A 20,488-nucleotide genomic window follows, 5' to 3' on the forward strand; every position below is an offset into this window, starting at 1 on the left:
CAGCCAGACTGACATTCCTGTTCTTATCTATCAGGGCTCCCTGATTGGACCAGATGAAGAACCCCAATCAGGGAACTCATATTCTATGAGGTCCAACTGGCTGACCTCATTACAATCACTACATCAGGTTTGCAGTGACACAAAATAAACACAAAGCCAGGTGTTTAAACACAAAATGTCTGCAGATGGATATAGACAAGTAAAGTGAGTGAAAAAACTTGGCAGATGGAATATAGTGTAGAAATGTGTGAGGTTATGAGATTTGTTAAGAATGATAGAAAGCTGAAAATTGTATAAATAGGAAAACACTACACAAAGCTGGGGATACTCTTGCAGGAATCACATAAAGCTAGCATACAAGTTTAGCCGGCAACTGGGAAGGCAAATGGACTGGTGCCTTTTTTCCAAATAGAACGGAGTGTAAAAAAAAGAGGGCTTGCTAAATATATTCAAGGTCATTGTTAGACAAGTGTGAACTGTTTTGGTCCCCTTATCTAAGGGAAAATTATTGGAATTGAAGGCAGTCTAGAGAGGTTTCACTAGATTGATTCTGAATATGGAGAAATTTTCTTATGAGGAGAGACTGAGTAGTTTCAGTTTGTACTCATTGGGCTTTAGATGAATGAGAGGAGACCTTTTTGAAAAATATAATACTTTTAGCAAGCTTGACAGGGAGTTGTTGTTTTCTCTTGTGAACAGTTTAAGCCAGAGGGAATAATCCCAAAGTAAGGGGTCACTCAATAATGACAGAGATGACAAGGATCGTTTTTTCTCCCTGATGCTAATGAATCTGTGGAATACTTTACTGTAGAAAGCTGTAAAGGCTGGGTCATTAGTATGATTGAGTCTAAGATGGGTAGATTATTAATCAGGAAGGGAATGAAGTATTATGAGGATGAGACAGGAAAGTGATTCAGGATTGTCAGATCAGCCATGATCTCATTGAATGATAAAGCAAACTTGATAATCCAAATAGTCTACTTCTGTTCATATGTCTTATTGTCTTATTCTTGAAGGTAAAAAATATAAAGCCCATTGCTCCAATTGTTGATACATGTAGTCACTAACAATGCACAGTTGCATTTGAAGTCTTGCAGACACAGTTTACTCATTGAGTCCAATATTAAAATGTTCTTTGAATCATTGTTTCAAAAGAACAAATACATTTCAATCTGAACTGATTTGGAGAGTTTCTTTTAGGTCAGCTGAACAGCTTGTTCCAGACAGGCTTTCCTCCATCTGTACCAGATAAAACAAGCACCTATTCAGGCCAGTTACTGTTCAAAGCAACTCAACAGAATCCACAGCAATATAAGCAGTCATCACTGATCATGTGATTCTGGGAGGTATTGTTAAAAGATTATCTCCAAGGTCCGCAGTGAATTGTCAATTATTTATCTTAAAGAAACTATTCTATATCCATAAAACCTGAAATAAATTGTTTTGTCCACAATCCATCAAGATTTAAGGCTTCCAAGTGATAACAAATGTAAAGCATTTCTGTAACAAATATTAAAGATGTCTTAGATTTTAAAAAATTTAATTATAAGACCATAAAATCATAAGGCTTATGAACAGGAATAGGCCATTCAGACGCTCAAGCCTTTTCCACCATTCTATAGCTAATCCAATATCCTCATATTTACTTCCCTGCATTTTCCCCATAATTCTTGATTCCCTGACTGATCAGGAGTTTATCCATCTCAGCCTTAAACATACACAAGGATTCTTCCCCCAGAGCTTTCTGTGGCAAGGAGTTCCAAAGACTCTCAATTCCTGACAGCAGAAATTCCTCCTCATCTTAGTCTTGAATTAGCACTCCCTTACTTTGAGACTTTGCCCTCTGGTCTGAGACTTTCCCATGATGGGAGGCATCCTCTCAGCATTTACCGTCAAGCCCTGAAGATTCCTATATGTTTCAATGAGACCACTTATTTTTAGAAACTCTAGTGAATAAAATCCCAGTTGCGGTATTCACTTTCTACTACAACATCCCAACTTTTTTTTAAATTCTAAAGAAGTTTAAATAAAACTTGTTTGTTACTGCCTAGTTTGCTGTCTGTGAGAATTCTTCAATGTGCTAATTTGCTTAGTTTTTTTTGATTACATCACTGTTGCCAGATGTCAGAGGTCACCCACTAGAGTACTGATTGTCATCTTGCCTTTACTGAGCAAGAAGATTCAATTTCATTAACATTGAGCAAGATTCACAACTTAGGTAGACTGCCACTATGTTTCTCGGAATATGTTTCAGTTATTTGATTTCATGGAAGATGAAAGCCACTTCTCAATGAAACACAAATAATTTGCTGCTTGTTAATTTTTTTGTTTCTACTCTCTCCAGCTGCCTCCAAATGACAAAATATTTCGATCTGCCTGATCACTCTCTGAAGAGTTATTAAAGTAGAAGCAACATTCTTAAGGACAGTGATCAATTTTTTTTTAAAAAATTACGTAAAGTATCTTGTGACACGAGGAATGCAAAGTTCAAAAGTGATGGGCAGTGTTGCAACACTATCAACTGGGAGGTTCAAATGTGTAATTTTGACCAGCTGGGGCCACATGCCAACCTCCCAATGTTTACAGCCCTTGTATTCATATGAAAGGATAGGGTATTAATGCCATAAAAGGAGAAATTACAGAAAATTGGCCACGAGCTGAAGATTTATTAAATTTCAGGACACACTGTTCAGAAATGGGAGGAAACAGAGCATAAGCAATGTAAATTCAGAGCGTAGCTGGCAATATTTTAAGAGCATAGGTGCTAATACATAGAGATTTGTTGAGATTTTCCTCTCCCTGAATCTCCGAATGTATCGACTGGTTAAATCGTATCAATTTACTATTTTGAAGTAAATTGGAGAATTCCATTAGAAACAGACCAATTGGCAGGTTGTCACAATCCATGATATTTGACCATGACCTGGATCAATCTTATCTATGCCTCAACTCACTCTTCTGGGATGTACAAGAATCGACATAGTAACTAGAGATAAAGGAAAGTCTTCCTGTTTAGGAAAAGAGGTGACCAACATGAATCGTTAGACAAGATATCAAAGATAACACAGAAAATTCAAAAACTTAGGAAAGACCTAAAAGGTAAGGACCTCGCCTTTGCTGGTATTTATTGGGGTGGGGTGGGCAAGAGGAGGGGGATTTGGTTTGGGCTGGATGATCTGTATACCAAAATTATAGAGCCTGATGTTTTGTAAACATAAGGGAAAGGAAATCCCTACACTGTTAATTCCTTCTCCCCAGTCCCCTTTGGAATTGAGGCAATTAAAATATGAATTCTCAGTTCCCTTAAGGTAAGAGATCAGGAAGTTACTTTACCAAACGTCACACCCCTGAACGGCAGCAGCGTTAGAAATTCCAGACCAGAGACCTGGTGCATCAGACGATTGCCTGAGATGAACTTGGAGCAGCCCAGATGCATACTCTTTTCATGCTAATTCAGTTCCTTCCTCTGGTCCCTGCATAGTCTGTAAAAGGAGCTGCATTGAAGAGGTATAAATGGTGACTGGCAGTTGCAAACAATAAAAGTTGCATGGCAATTCTACATGTGAGTTGTTATTGCAAAATATTTACAACTGACTTTCTGTGTATGTCCTACGTGCTGGGGTACTGGAATTCTTAAAGTATATGTAACACAGAATTCTTAACACTGAATTTCCATTGAACTATAGGGATTGTCTCACAGTAAAGTGTATTTTAATTTATCTGACTAATGTGATCCTGGGAATTATGTTTCTCATTTAGAAACTGACTAGAACAGCACATCATTGTTTTTCTTCAAACAAGTGAAATGGAACCATCAAGTATTCATGAGTGGAATAACCCCATCAATTATAATTAGCAGTATTTCTTGATGGAGAGGATGGGAAAGTGATAGTGAATCAGCACATAAAGGAGCGATGCTCCGAAAGCTAGTGTGCTTCCGATCAAACCTGTTGGACTATAACCTGTGTGATTTTTAACTAAGCATATAATCCATCCACTAAAAACAGCCTTTGGTATGGAAATAGAACATAGAACATTACAGTGCAGTACAGGCCCTTCAGCCCTCGATGTAGTGCTACCCTGTGAAACCAATCTGAAGCCAAACTAACCTATGCTATTCCATTCTCGTTCATGTACCTATCCAATGACCACTTAAGTGCCCGTAAAGTTGGCGAGCCTACAACTGTTGCAAGCAGTGGGTTTTACGCCCCTACTACTCTTTGAGTAAAGAAACTACCCTGACATCTGTCCTATATCTATCACCCTTCAATTTGAAACTACTTGCAATGTATAAAGTGTGGCATGGAAAATAAATAAAGCATTAATGTACTTTGGATCGTCAATGCAATAAAGTTAATTTTCATTTGGTCACCCTTTGGAATCCTGTGATTTTAATACGTTCTTGGGAATTAATGTACATTTTCAAAAGCACTGTGAAAAGACAGCAGACTGTGACTTTATCCCCTGGAAGATATCTTGATAGATCATAAACCAAATGAACTCATGTTTTGTGAAATGATCTATCCTTTCTTCTCAGCATCACTTTCTACCTTTACCATGTCTATCAGCAGCTGCAGGTATTGTACATTTATCTCCGTACAAAACATAGCAAGTTGGCATCAAGCCAATTAATTTCTGATTAGCATCTTTTCAGGGTCAGGATAATGGTGTAATTTTAAAGTTTTCCAGTTACTCATTAACTGAAAATGTTACTGCTGCAAGGGTGCAACTGTTTGTCTGCTGTGCAGCACGTCATAAAGTTCGACCTAATCTCTAGTGCCACAGTTAAGTGACAGACTTTATTCTGATTGGACAACCTAGGATCAAAAATGAGGCCATGCTCTTGAAATAATTGAGAACAGGTTAGTGAAATTTCAATCATAGCATGCACTTTGTCCTCACATTGTGACATTTTCCAAAGTATAAGAGTTATTTGCTTTATTGTCAAGGCCCAAAGGTTTGCTTGGGATCACTAACCTCATCACAGAGTACACCCAACGTCCCTAATGGCTCAGGGCCAGTGCACAGTGCTAACATCACCCCTGTTTATAGAGAGATGACAGCTTTAATTTCTGGAAAAGTCTTAGGACTTGAAATGCCTTGAGGTTCATGGAAGGCCCTTTCCGTGACCTTACCCATGGCACTGTAAACAGGATAGAACTTCAGTACACCTGGACACCCCTGTTACAAAAACAACAAGTTTGTAAAACATCTTTAACATAATTAAATATCTCAGACCACTCAACAGGAACATTATAAAATTAAATACAATTGTACCACATCCAGATATTACATGAGATAATCAAAAACATTTTTCACTTTTCACTATATTCTCACTTTTTTGTGCGAGGGTAAATATTTTGATGTGTCGGATCTCTGAAACCCCCCCAGGTCCGCCAGGTTGGCATAGGTTAATCATGAAACGTAATCCTTTGGAATTTCATATGAATATGTACACCAAAAAACTGAAAATTATTATAAATATGATGGCCCTTTTTGGACTATCTGGATGTTGATTTATCTGCCATCTTAACTAGAGCTTTTGTGTAGCCATAATCTGACTTAGTGAACTTGATATCTTTGAAGGAAGGATTTCGAATAAATTCATGTGTAATACTCAATACTCTTGTAGGTTAGGAACTAATGTTTCGTTGTGCTGAGCTATTTTATTTATTAATTAATTGCCTTTACTGATTTGTTCGTCTTGCACATGAGTTTTTTTTGTTATATATTTAGAGAAGTGTTTTATCTTGGTTTATTATCATTGTAATTTTTTAATTTGAGAAAAGATCTTTTCATCTCAATAAAAATATCTATTAAAAAAATTCTGGCTCCCACAAAATTCTTTTTTATTCTCCCAGGTTAGGATGTAATCAGGTTGTCTCAATTAAGAGTGATTTATTGAACTCAATCAAGCATTAATTTTTTCAGATCCTTATACAACAGCACTTCACTGTCCCCACCCAGATATTTTTCTGTTACCTAATATTTGTTTAGATAATTACATTTACAGCTACCCCATTTTGCACCAAATCTTTGACTTTTCAAATTCAGATATCTGGAGAACATTTTTTTCTTCAAACTTGGAAGAATGGTAAATTGTTGTGTCAGTTAGTTACCCTGAACTGTCTTCCCAATGATCTGAGATTTGAACTGGAGAACCCTTTATCCCCTGTACTTGTTTCCATGGGGTTTTATGCATCACATCTTCAAGTTGAGTTAAATTTGTACTGAAGTAGATAGGTTTTTTTTATTTTAAATTGTTGAATAATTTGGACGTTCTATTTTGCTTTCTGCTGCTGAATTATTGGTGAAATCAACTTGCTCAATTTTTCAATTACTAGATTCCTTCTTGTTGACATTGCTTTATGGTTATTGAGGAATCAACTTTGAAACATAAGAACAATATGGAGAATATAAGAACATTTGATCCTGTCTCTTCCTTGTCATTTCATCATCTAATATATGACTTGTATTTTTCATAACCAGGTGTCCACTGTGCAATGTTCCAATCATTTCAGTTGCAGATGCTTCAGTTGTCCCAAGTTGGCTATGCCGTTCAGTTGCTGCCTCTTTATTTTCCTTCTTTCTCAAAGTTTGTTGTTAATTAGAATCGCAAGTCTCATTAGTTGGTAGTAATAGAAGACATTTCTTCCAAATCAATATGGACACAGCTTTCCATCTCATTGATGGCATGATAAAACTTCCTATTCCAACATAATTAACCTCAGGAGATTATGATATTTTGTTAAGATTCAGTCAGGAGCTAACAGAGTGCTGTTAAATCTTTGACCAGCTATGCCTTCATTGGCTGAGTCTTGACTAGTCATTCTTTGATTGACTGTTTCTTGACCTTTCATTGTTTAACCTCTTCCAGCTTTTAAAGATGATTGAGGTAAATACATGTCTTTCCACTCAGGAATGAGAATTCATGGTTGTGAAGTATTTTAAGATTTTTTAATGTTTGGTATTTAATGTTGGAGAGTTACTTCTTGCATACATTTCATGTAAATGAGAAGTCCCCTGGACCATGTAGTTAAATATCTGTCAGCTTGTAGGCAGTGTTTTGTCATAAAGACTTTCTATCTAATGATATTATTATACTTGTGCCACTGTATAACTTGGGATTCATGAGATGTTCTTTGATTCTGGGCCACTGGTTTCTCCTAGGAAAATTTGGGTTTGCCTTCTGCTGGAGACTCATCCACCTCATTTATATATTTGTGTGGGTCTTTTGCTTTTCTGTGATTGTGTCCTGCTTCAGCACATTTCGGAAATGCCTGATTGCTTTACAATAAAAACTTTGAGTGTTGTTAGATGTTTATCCCTTTGCCTATGCCTATTATTCTCCAGCATTAGTCAGAGCTTTTAATGCCTGTTATCTGGATCGGTGTATTTCAGGTGTCTTTTGTGGTTGTATACCTTAAGAATTGATACTTCTAAGATGACTTGCACCAGGTTTGATCTTCTCCTATAAGTGATGCTTCTGCACCTCTGCTTCACTCATCATCTGAACTTTTGAATCAAGTCTTCTTTGCACTGTAATAAAATGGCAAAGATGTATCAATAATGACAAACATTAATTCTCTTTAAGTCACATCTCTCCACTAGTCTGTAGAAATAATTCATTAAATAATATAAGCATTGTTTTGTCAGTCTTGTCCTTTCTAGAATTTTATTTGTTATGATTTTCAGTATCTCTTCAAAAGTGTCTGTTGCTTCTTTTCTTCCTTGGCAAGTAATAACATAATCCACTATACTTTCAAATGGATACAGCTTCTGATACAGGACCCCCAGTTTAGAAGATATTCTATACTTCAAGCATTTTTTTCTCTCCAGGATGACCAGTTGATAATTTATGGATCAAATTGACTAAACAGAAATTTATTATTCCTCGCAATACTATTTCTGATGCCATGACTTTCAATCATTATTGGGTATTTATGTTCTTTATAGATTTTTATTTTGTGGTAATGGCAGTTCTTCTGTGCTTTGCTACTGTTCTGGATCATTTTCCCAATTTTTGCTGCTGCGAAAGGGGATTTCCATAATTTAGTGGCTTTAGAATTTCCACTTATTAAAGCTTTAATGGAGGATTTCCTACTTCTCGTAGAAATCGCTCATTTCTCTTAATTACCCTGTAGGTTTCTCTCCTGGCCATTTTCGTTCCATTTTTTTCACTTGCTGTGATATCTATGCTGTATGGCAGTGGCACCCATTCCGAGGTTATATTTTAAATTCTCATCTTCTTGGGCTAAATGAATGCTTTATTTAAAGTTTCCCCTTTGTACCAGGGACTACATTATTTTAGCAATCAATAGTATCTTTTTCTTGAAGTGTCCTGGGTTACAAGATGTTTGCATGGGTATTGCTAAATTATATGTTCAGATCCCAGGGTGACCACCAAGTTGTGTGTTTTTCTGTCCATTTCTTCTAATTGCGTGGGCTCTTTAGGGGCTTATGTGATCACGTGTGCAATGGTAACCGTTCTCTAGTTTAATGAGAAGAGTTTTGTAGAGTAAACAAGATGTTCATCGCAACTCCGCACATATTCACACATTATAAGAATATGCCCTACTTTATGGTAAGGACTGCTGGGAAAAGCTAGCCTTACATCTATCTCTCATGAAATCCTACTTTACTCTCTCCACAAATCCTTGTGACATTATCACAGTAGGCGGTGCTTACCCACTCAACCAAATATTAACCCTTTCAGTTCCTTCCAGATATATAAGCAAAGAAACAGGACAGTGTAGGGAGCAAATCCTAGAGTATAGAGTCTATATGATTGAAGAGAGTGGTTACCAGGAGAGGTCTGATTAAAATTAAAGTGGTCAAGAGATGAGAATTAGAAGCTTACAAATATTTCAGAGAGTGATGTGGTTAGAAAACGTAAGGCTAAGGAAGGGCGAAGTCATGAAACATTTGAAAGCCAGAGACAGAGTGTAATAACGGCAGTGGGGCAAAGGAGGAAACAACACCCAGAGCCAAAACTATGACACCCTCTACCTCCCCTCCCCCAATCCAACATCCAGGAGCCTGAAGGGCTTTTATTCCTTAACTGGCTATAGCTCACAGCTCGGTCGACAACATTAAGTTCTAGGATCTCCACCAGTGAGACAAAAGTAGTACTGAAAGATCTGCCAGGCAATTGAAGACTGACAGCTTTCCATTTGTAACTGTATATGAAAGCCGTGACTGCTGTCAGCAGTTTACTTACACCTTCATCAGTAATCCATGTCAAAAGATGTGTAAGGGCAGAACTGTGAACATGTCAAGAAGTTCAGTGGCAAACTGAAGAAAATTATATTGAAAGAACGGCATAAAGTGATTCCTAGTATGTATCCCCCACCCAATTCTGACCTGATGTAACAGGACAGAAACTAGGCCATAAACAACACCACATATGGCAAGTGTCTCTCCTTGGTCCATTGGTCCAATACCAGAGTTTGCAGACTGAATCCTAAAAGGGCCATCAACTGGCTGCTATAGGGCCTCAATTGGCAGAAAGATCATTCACAATCCTGGATTTAATCAGAGGGAGAGAGACAGGAAGGTAGCAGGATCTCCACCCTGTGCAGCTACTTGTCACCCCACCTTCAAACATACCTCCTGGAATGGGAGCAATAAATGCTGCCCAAGGATGATATTTTTGAAATCAAGGTGTTGCTTGCCTGGGAGTCAATGCTGATCAATGAGCACAAGGGAGATGATGAAATACGACTTGGTGCTAGTTAAGAGATGGGCAGCAGAGTTTTCAATGTCTAAAGTTGAGGGGTGGTAGAATGGAGAATGCCAGCCAGGAGTGCATAAGTTCATCAGTTTCTGCCCTATTCACTGTCCCTGAATTTCAGGCGTTTTATTAACTACAATTTTGCTGCATTATTATCCCTACTTAAGTTGTTTTACATGAGCAGTTTGCAAGAGCTGCAGACATTTAAATTGCATCATTTGGAGTGGTTGAGAATAGGCATGTCACAAAGAGGAGTTTGAGTAAGGAGTAAGCTTAAATGGTTATTATGACAGTATAGGAGTTGGGAGATCATGTTGCGGCTGTACAGGACATTGGTTAGGCTACTTTTGGAATATTGCATGCAATTCTCTTCTCCTTCTGAAAAGGTTCAGAAAAGATTTACAAGGATGTTGCCAGGGTTGGAGGGTTTGAGCTATAGAGAGAGGCTGAATAGACTGGGGCTGTTTTTCTTAGTATGTCGGTGGTTGCGGGCTGACATTATAAAATCATGAGGGACATGGAGAAGGTAAATAGACAAAGTCTTTTCCCTGGGGTGTGGGAGTCCAGAACTAGAATACATAGGTTTAGGGTGAGAGGGGAAAGATATAAAAGGGACCTAAGAGGCAACTTTTTCACACAAAAGGTGGTGCATGTATGGAATATGCTGCCAGAGGAATTGGTGAGGCTCGTTCAATTACAGCATTTAAAAGACAACTGGGTGTGTATATGAATAGGAAGGGTATGGAGGGATATGGACCAAGTACTGGCAAATGGGACTACATTAGGTTAGGATATCTGGTCAGCATGGATGAGATGGACCGAAGTGTCTGTTTCCATGCTGTACATCTCTATGACTCTATGACACGAAGTGTTTGGTTCACACCTGCTATTATTGCAGGTTGCACATTTGTATATTTTTTATAAATCCATCTGGACATAACATGAACATAGTATATAGAACAAGATAGAATTTAACTTTAGGAGGAAAAGTTATCATGGTATGAAGTTTCACACGACTACATTTTATTAATTCACGAAAGAAGATGTCTAATCTCAGCCATTTGTTTTAAACAAACAAAAAAAGTAATATAAAACAAAGATGCTGGATACCTGAAACAAAACAGAAATTGCTGGAGAAACCGAAGAGGTCCATTAGCATCTGTGGAGAAAAAGCAGAGTTTCAAGTTCAATGACTGTTCTTCAGTCCCTAATTTTAATTCCTTGGTATGAAACATAGAAAATAGATGCAGGAGTAGGCCACTCCTGCACCACCATTCAATATGATCATGGCTGATCATGCAATCTCAATATTTCATTCCCGCCCTCTCCCCATACCCCTTGATCCCTTTAGCTTCAAGGGCCAAGTCCAGCTCCCTCTTGAATATATCTAATGAACTGGTCCCAACAGCTTCCTATAGGAGAGAATTCCATAGATTCACAATCCTCTGAATGAAGAAATTCTTTCTCATCTCAGGCCTGAATGGCTTACAAGTTATTCTTAGACTGTGACCCCTCATTCTTCACTTCCCCAACATCAGAAATATTCTTCCTGCATCCAGTCCCATTATGATTTTATATGTTTCTATGAGATCCCCCCCCCCCCCCATTTTTCTAAATTCCAACGAATACTAGCCCATTTGATCATGTGTCAGTTCTGCCATCCTGGCAATCAGTCTGGTGAAGCTTCACTGGACTCTCTCAATTGCAAGAATGTCCTTCCTCAGACTAAGAGATCAAAACTGCACACAGTACTGAAGATGTGGCCTCACCAAGGCCCTGTATGACTGCAGCATGAAGTTTGTAGCCAGTAGCTGACGCAGATGGAAAACCATCAAGTCCTGTGCAGCATGAGACCTGTTCTTTTTAAGTCCCAAGTCTAACATGAACTGACCTCATCATTCTCCTGTTTAATAAAGGTGGGAAGAACCACCTAATTGGAAAACAAGGATGCATTTGGCACTGCAGTAGCCACTGCAAGTTTCATGGTTGAGATGAGAGTTGATTCAGCACTGGGGAAAGTAAGAGGAAAAGTGTGGGGTGAAGGAGAGATTTTCTTGTGAGGCCTAGAAGATTAACCCTGCACTTACTGGAAGGTAAATAGCAGTAATCTCATTTTCTGGGTATGTTTTAACAAGTACTCCTTTTGCAGCCAGATCAATTATACGTAGATGTTTCAAGTGATGTGTGCTTGATGTCTGCCATGGACTGTATGCAAAGGCCTTCACAGCTGAAGTAGAGGTCACATGACTATGGCAAGCTAGCCAGTACATTACATATATTTGCAAACAGCATTCTTTTAAAAAATTCCATGTATATCTTTTACAATTCCAAGTTACCTAATAAATACACAGAATATTAAAATTCCTTAACAAAACAGTCTGTTGAAGGGTCATTGGACCCAAAACATTAACTCTGATTTCTCTCCACAGAAATGCTGCCAGACCTGGTCAGATTTCCCAACAATTTTTGTTTTTGTTTCAGATTTCCAGCATCTGAATTTCTTTTTTTTTTGCCAGTGTGTTTATTTTAGACAGTTCCATTTTTGTCAGTTTGTTTATGCAAGTCTCCTAATGGTACTATATACATTGTTCTTGTCAATTCATCTGCTATATGCTGCATTGATGTTTCTTTTCTGGGGAATAGCATTCCTATGGAGGGTTCTTTGACATAGTAATTTGTTGCGAATCAACATTTCTCTTGCTGAGGATCTGTGGGCCTCTGGGGCTGCTGGTCTTTCTGCAGGTGGTGAGGTCTTCCTGTTCAGCTGCCTGCAATGAAGACCCAGGTATGTGTGCAGATGCGCACATATGATCTAGGTGACAACTGCTCAACACAGATCCCAAATCGCCATGTGTTTCAACTCTTGTTGAAAGCATTGAATGTTTGCACTCTGACTGACTCTCTAATGCTTACCTCTGGCAATTATTTGTTAGATTTAATGCTGCACATCTCTATGACTCAAAGTGAAATTTGGCTTTCTACTCTTTCATCTTGATTTTGTTACTTGCATCTTTTTTTTCTGCTACTGGGAGCAGTATGATATTAGTCTTTGGACTGTCTTCTGTACTGAGCTTTTTTTTTCAAATAGCCATCCAATTAGACCTAGTCACCTGCTCTTTTTCCATAAACTGAACAACGCTACCTGCTGAGCAAAATGACACGAATAAACATCCAAAACGATCATGGAATACATTTTAATATAAAGCACACCAACTATTCTTTCTGAGTTAGAACTTACAATTAACTTAGCTTCAATATATATATATAAGTGAGTGCTGTGCAATGCAAAAGAGCTGATGTAATAATCTAGCAACAGGGTAATACAATTGGAATGAGTTATCAATAAACAAATTTTAAATTGACATAACTGGAGTTGTGCAATCATAGAACGATTCAGCACAAAATAAGACCAGCTAAACCTATTATACTAATTCTTTGTTGGAGCTAATTATTCCCCTGTTCTATCCTTTATTCTATTGTAGAATAGTTAAAGCACAGACAAGGCCATTCAATCTATCAAGTCCATGCCAGCATTTTGCAAGAAAATCTTGCTCATCACACTGATCTCATTCCATATAAGAACCATACAAATATATTTGACTTGAAACATTAACTCTGTTTTTCTCTATCCCCTGCTGATGCTACCAAGCCACTGAGAGTTTCTCTGGTACTCTCTGTTTTCGTCTCAGATTTTCAGCATCTGCTGTAACTTGATTTTGTTGTAGCTAAGCCTTCATCCTCTTCTCAAAGCCCTTTGAAGGTTATGGTAGAAGTGCTTCTGCCACCCTTAATACTATGCATTTCAGATCATAGCCATTGGTTGCTATGGCATAGATGCACATAAAAAGATAATGGAAGGACTTGCCTCTTCAAAGCATGAACCTTTGGTCCCAACTCCACCTTATGCAGGTTGACAACACCCATTTCCACCTGACATTGACACCATGAACTACAGATTAATATTCAGCTTTCAACAGGATTTGCAAGATCTTATTTATTTTTCCAAAATGTAGTAAACATTTTAAACTCTCAGCACTTTGGAATCAATGACTTTCAGGAACAAAGCAGGAAGTCAAATAGCAAATTCTTGATTATTCATAGTATCATGTGTACGAGACATGAATTTAAAATGTGGAAGCAATGAACACTAATGAATGTTCTTTACTATATTAAGGAAAAATTGGAAGGGAAGAATACGGGACATAGGTTTAAGGTTTTGGAAATGAGATCCAGGAAATGTGTTGAAGAACTTTTTTTTGTATGCAAGTAATGTGAATAACCCGAGATTGCTGCCTTATGAGGGCAGGGAATATCAATGACTTGAGACTTGTAAGTTTTGGGGATATTGGGAGCAGCGAGAAATAAATGATTTCATAAAGAAATGAAAAGGGGTCTTGGAAGACAAAATTGCAATGCTCCATGATAGAACAGGAAAGAGGGACTGAGTAGACTTTTCTGTACATGTATTCGTGGTCTAAGTTGCCTCTTGCCTAGCCGTAATGACTGGTTCTACCCGCTCACAAGTTACACCAAACATTGCTGCAACAATAAGAGTACACGGTCACGTGACAAAGTTCCAATAGGCACCACAGTGGGAATAGCCTAGGCCGATGTTAAGGTATCTACGCAAACTCAGAACTCTGTACGTGTCCCTCACACGCGGCGATCCCGCTGAACGTTCCATCCTGCATGTGATTGTGAGGTCACTGCGTCTTCTTCCTCAATCACCCTCCATCCGATTGTGACGCGTCGGTCTACGTGACGCGCCTTTCGCGTTGAGCGGGAGTCACGGTAGGCAGCGGGTGGCCCGGGCGATGGGGAGGAAACGGAGAGACGCGGCGGGACAGCGACACCCGGCCGACAGCTGACTTACCGCCAGCCAGAGCTCAGCTCAGCCCAGCCAGATAAAAAGGCGTTCGACACTTATACGCCGGCTGGCTGGCCGAGCCACCCGGTCAGCCAGCAGCGGACTTTGTGGTGAGTGGGCCGCAGCGCTGCCGGTGGTTACCCATGTCGGCGCAGTGGCTGTCGATGGGGAGTCACCTCCGCGGGGTCCTGGACGTGGCCTTGCGGGTCCCCTGCATCTTCGTCATCGACGCCATCTTGAACTCCTACTTTGACGGCCTTGAGAGCCTGTCCACGGTGGCTCGACAGGTATCACAGCGGTTACTGGGTGAGTAATTGCGGGAGGAGACCAGACTGCGACTGGAGAATGAGCAACGCGGAACCCCGGTGAATTAGGGTAGCCCTGTCCTCGTCGTGTGGTATCGCAACAACTCTGGATTAGTTAAGAGAAGGCTTGCCAAAAAGAAATTCTGCGTGGCCAGTTTGCAGCGGTGATCAAAGGGAAGGGCATGTCATTATTTCATAGAGCAGAACAGACTCTTCGGCCCTCGATGTTGTGCTGGCCTTTTATCTTACTCTAAGACCAACCTACATGCTCTTCATTGTATCATCTTCCATGTGTTTATCCAAGAGTCACTTAAACGCCCTCAATATATGTGACTATACTACCTCTGCTGGTAGTGCATTCCATTCACCAACCACTCGCTGTGCAAAGAACCTACCTCTGACATCTCTCCTAAACTTTCCTCTAATACCTTAAAATTATGCCCATTGTGATACCACCATGGGAAACTTCTCTGGCTATCCACTCTATTTATGCCTCTCAACATCTTGCCCACCTTTATCGAGTTATCTATCATACTACCTTACTCCAGTGAGAAAAGCCCTAGCTGCTTCAAACTTTCTTTGTAAAATTTGCCCTCCAGTTCAGGCAACATTCTGGTAAATTTCCGATGCACCTTCTCTAAAGCTTCCACATCTTTCCTATAATGAGGCGACCAGAACTGAATGCAGTAATCCAACTGTGGTCTAATCAGGACTGTATAGAGCTGCAGCATAACCTCTTTGCTCATCATTACATGATAACCTCTCTTTATCTACAGAAAAAAAAGCGCAAGTTGTATTCCTTGAATGTCTGAAAAAGCGCAAGTCAGTTGAAGTATTAGTTCAAACCCAGTTGAGGGTAGGGATCCTCTCAGATATGCTGCTCTGAGAGGAGATTTATGCTGAGTTATTTGAAACTTACCTTTTAGGTTGAGATTGTAAATTTGGAAAGTGCTGTCGTAGAGTGTGATTCTGCATAAAGTTTTTAGATTCAATCAGGAATCATTGCTGGTAGAGGGAGTAACTTTGTATGGTGTGACCTACCTCTCATTTGTGCTGGATGGTGTCAGACTTGAGTGTTAGAGCTGTGATTATTCAGGCAAGAGGAAAGTATTTCATCAACTCCTGACCTTCTCTGTAGATTGTAGCCAGATTTTGGGAATTTAGGAGAAGTCATTTACTAGTGAGTACTTACCATCTTACTGGGTCTTGTTGCCATTGCATTTTTCTGGCAAGTACAGTATGGTTTGTGAAAAGTAGGAAATCCTACCCTTTGGGGCACTTGATGTTATTACTGCTGACTGCCAAGGGTTATTGGTTAGATTCTCCTGGAAATTATTTTTGTCTGGCACTTGTGTATCAACATAATTTTATCTATCACTTAGCCCAGGCTTCAATGTTTTCTTAGTCTTGTTTCATGTGGTGTAGACTACTTCCTTTGAGCCATTGGTCATGAACACTCTGCAGCTGTCACTGAGCTAACTCACTCCTGAAGGAGGAAGGCCATTGATGAAGCAGTTAAAGGTTAGGTTGAGGGTGCTTCTCTGAGGTCTCCTGTATTGTTAAGCAAAGTTCGGGCTCTAGCAACTAACTTTTTGTATTGAATAATGGAAAGAGCCGTAAGAATACAAAAGCAAAAATGTGTAAAGGAGTGATGGATTATATGGAGAAACTTGAAATTTCTCCAAGGTGTAACATAAGAGTAAAGAGAAGACTGCATCAAAAATGTGCTGTCACATTTTTAAAAAAAAACTGAAACTAGGTAGTATTTTTGAAGCCTCCTCATTCCAGCCTATACAAATGTGCAAGTTAGGAGCAGGAGTAGATTGTTCTGGGCCCTTGAGTCTCCTCTGCCATTGATGAGATTCTAACTGATCTGATTGTGGCCTCTGATTTTGTTGCTTGTTCCCTATATCCTTTGACTCCCTTGTCAACGCATAAGCTGTCTAACCCAGTCCAAAAACTATCCAATAAATGTATGATATGTAGAAAATGTTGAGGGAAAAACTGCTCCTTTACCTTCCTTTAAATTCCCGTTTGTGTAATCTCTCTTTGTATTTAATCTTTGATTTTTCCAGTATCATTCTGGTTAAATCTATACCACACACTTTCCAAGACTGGTATGTTCTCCCTGATGTGTGATGCCAGAATGACTCATTAGTCCAGATGTGGGTTTAACTAGGGATTTGAACAGGGTTTTGCTGAAGCATATTTTCTACTCCCTTTGTATTCTAGTCCTCTAGATATAAACACCATACTTGCATTATCTTTTTGATTATTTTATCTGTTCACAATATTTTAATAACTTTCTTTGCATCTACACTATTTCTAGCTTTTCATTATTAAGGACAGTACCCTGTTCTGTCCTTTTTGGATCCATTTGATACAATCTGCTCATACAATTATTCTCAGTATTTCCATAACATTGTACTGCTTATCTTTGTGTCATAGTAAAGTTGAGAATGTGGATTTGATCATCAAATCAGTCAAAATGCAGCAAATACTTGAAGCTCCAATGCATATTCTTGTGGAATTCTGGATCAGTGGTGCTGGAAGAGCACAGCAGTTCAGGCGGCATCCAAAGTGCAGCGAAATCGACGTTTCGGGCAAAAACCCTTGTGGATATCTAGTATTAATCAGCCTCAGCATTTTGAGTACCTACCCTCTGTCTGCTGCTGTTCTACCAATTTCCTAATCAAGTTAATAATTTCCAGTTCCACGAGTTTCAACTTTGGTTAGTTATTTCTTTTGAGAGGGTTCATCAACAGCTTCTGGCAGCTCATTATAGATATAAAAAAAATGCCTAGACACTTCACTGTCCAATACTTTTGAATCGTCCTTTTAAAGTTTTCAATCAAATTTTTGACTAACATTTTTCAATTTTCAAAGTTTGCAATCCTCAATTCACCTATCTTTAATTATTGTCTTCATTTCTGGTATCTTGCTTGTTTATTACTAAGAAGAGATGTATGCTGTTGAAGCTTGTTGTCTTGCACTCATCAGGACAAACACAGAATGCCAAATTTCAAACAGTCTCAACAATTTGTATTACTACAGGGAAAAGGCAACTGTTTTGAGGTGATTCAGAAAAGATGCAAGGCTTTTGTTTGCAGAGACAAAGTCCTTGTGTATGCATTACACCTCTTTGATCAAGAGTAATTGAACCATATTGCAAGCTCAACTCACGGGTTAGTTGGTGTAGTAATCAGTGAATTTGGTATTTGCGATGTTTATTGTGGATAGTGTTTCATCCCACTGAAGTCAGCGTTTTCTCAATGTAGCATTTAACTAGCTATTTTACTTTTCCTTCAAGTTCAGTTGATGCCTGCAATTAATTCAGTTTTCTCCATGCACTCTGTACCTTTGTATAAAGAGCACTTATTTGGGGTCAGACATCTATGTGTGCTTTTTAGCTTTTTATTTTACACTGTTCTTATGAAGCTTTTTTCTTTACCTGTAATTTTTGAAACAGTTCCTGACTGTTACTGTACTTTGGTTTTTGAATCAGTATTTTGTCACTTTTACCATCCCTGCTCTGAGTGCTTTAAAGCCCTGTGATCATGCTATTCATCCTTTCTGCTGCCTTAATATAGTGCTTCTTGTTTCATGAATTGAGACACCACATTCCCACTCCTGCTATTCCCAACCTCCTCATAAACAGAAAATCAAGACAAAGCACAGCTGTCAAGATTTGAGAGGTTTTGACCATTTTTCTTTATTGTTGAGAGGTGCATTCATTTTTTAGAACAGATGATCAGGTGAAATTTATATCAAATTGACAATTTAAAAGTATAGACAATATTTTGCCATAAATTTAAAAATGCTTCACATGAACCAAGTTTTAAAATTATCCAGTAACAATTTTAATTTTGAAGCATTTTCTTTGGATACTTGACATTAAATTTTACTGTATTTTAGTAGAACATACTGTCTTTACACATTTACGCATTATTGTAATGATGTCTAAAATTTGTGGTTCAAAGTGTTTGTAATTATTATGCTACTTTGAAGATCATTGCATTGCAGAGACATAAAGGTACTTCAATGAACGAAAGCTCTAAGTGATGTAAGAAACTGTTAGAAATTAGCTGTTTTTGGCTATCAAAATTCTGAGGTGGGAGGGGGGGGGTGTTGATATTGTTGGTGAGTATCCAATCTATTTTGCAGCATTTCCTAAGTATTCCACTGAATTGGAGATTTCTTAATTTTGAAGCCAAAGCTGCAGGGAGGATAAATATAAGGGATCACATTTTTGCAGATTCAGGTAGTAAACGCAAGGAAGTTTTAAAAGAATGCCAGTGACTCTGAAGTGGACAAAAAAGATTTTAAGAGATGAACTATACGGGCTAGTGTGACTGCGTAACAGGGAACAGCTTTGTACCTTCCTGGAAAGTGAGTTTCAACAACAAATTGTTTGCATTTTTAATCTAGCAAAAGTGTTTCTAAGATGCTTTCATCAGATATTTTGTCATTGAAGAAAGTACTTGAGGTTCTTGGAGGTAGCTTTATCAGTGAATAAGATGTGAAGTTTCCATAGAGTATTCTGTAAACTTTCAAATAGTGGTAGAGAAGTAGTAAAGGGTCACTGGAGCTGAAGTATTGACTGATTTCTCTCCACAAATGCTGCCAGATCTGCTGTGTTTCTCAACCAATTTTGTTTTTTTGTTGAGAGAGCTAGATTTCTGGGGTAATGGTGACATTCTGGTAATCTCATTGGACCAATAATCCAATGCCGGGCTAATGTTTTTGGCACATGAGTGAAATCCCATCATGGAGTTGGTGGAATTTAAATGCAGTTAATAAAGATAATCTGGAGTTGAAAGCTAATCTCATTGCTAGGTTCACTCCTTTTGAGGCAAGGAAATCTGCCTGGTCTAACCTGCATTTGACTCCAGATGGTCAGTAATGTGGTTGATTTTTGACTGTCCTTAGTAAGTCAGTTTGTTCAAAGGCAGTTGTGATTCACAAATACTGAAATGCGTAGAAAAAAAGGGGAGAAAATCAGCAAGGAATCTGATACGCAAGAACCACAGAATGAATATTTGGGTGTCAGATGGTTGGATTGCTGAACCATTACAGCCTGTTTTCAATGCTTTTATTCTTCTAATGATTTTAATTCAATAGAGTGACTTGAGAGGGGAAGGGTCATACCCGCTCGATGTAGATTGAGAAAAAAGGTTTGCTTTCTCTAAAGATGTTCGTAAGCCAAGCTTTTTTTTACATTGGCTTATTTTTAATAGCTTTGTATTTCTTCATGTTCTTAAAATATGGAGGAATAGCCTTCAATTTCTTGAAACTCTAGATTATTTGTCTGTCTCTGATTACTAGTCCATTAATCTAACCATTACGTAATTGTCCTGAATGTGAGGGGTGAGATTTTTTTCAGGAGATTACATGTTCTGATCCACAAACTACCAAAAATACAAGTTTAAAATAAAAAACCCCTATCCTGTTTATTAAGATCGATCATTGGAAATAAAAATCCCAGTTGCACATTTAGTGCATTGTAAAACAATTCTGTGATTTTCTTGAGAAGAAAGAAGAGCTCAATATCCAACCTGCCCCCATTCCACCTGTGCACTCCCC

General features: G+C 38.6%; 1 protein-coding gene across 1 annotated transcript in view; it reads left to right on the forward strand.

Annotated features, from left to right (window-relative positions):
• Window positions 1–14,335: 14,335 nt before the first annotated feature.
• The window catches only part of rnf139 (ring finger protein 139), a 28,900-nt gene continuing 22,747 nt past the window's right edge, over window positions 14,336–20,488 (forward strand). Inside the window, exon 1 of the mRNA XM_060823559.1 lies at window positions 14,336–14,906. Coding sequence (XP_060679542.1) covers window positions 14,744–14,906 — 163 coding nt within the window. The 5' untranslated portion in view covers window positions 14,336–14,743. The remainder of the gene's footprint in view (window positions 14,907–20,488) is intronic.

Source organism: Hemiscyllium ocellatum, chromosome 4, assembly GCF_020745735.1.
Source record: "Hemiscyllium ocellatum isolate sHemOce1 chromosome 4, sHemOce1.pat.X.cur, whole genome shotgun sequence".
Classification (NCBI taxonomy): Eukaryota; Metazoa; Chordata; class Chondrichthyes; order Orectolobiformes; family Hemiscylliidae; genus Hemiscyllium; species Hemiscyllium ocellatum.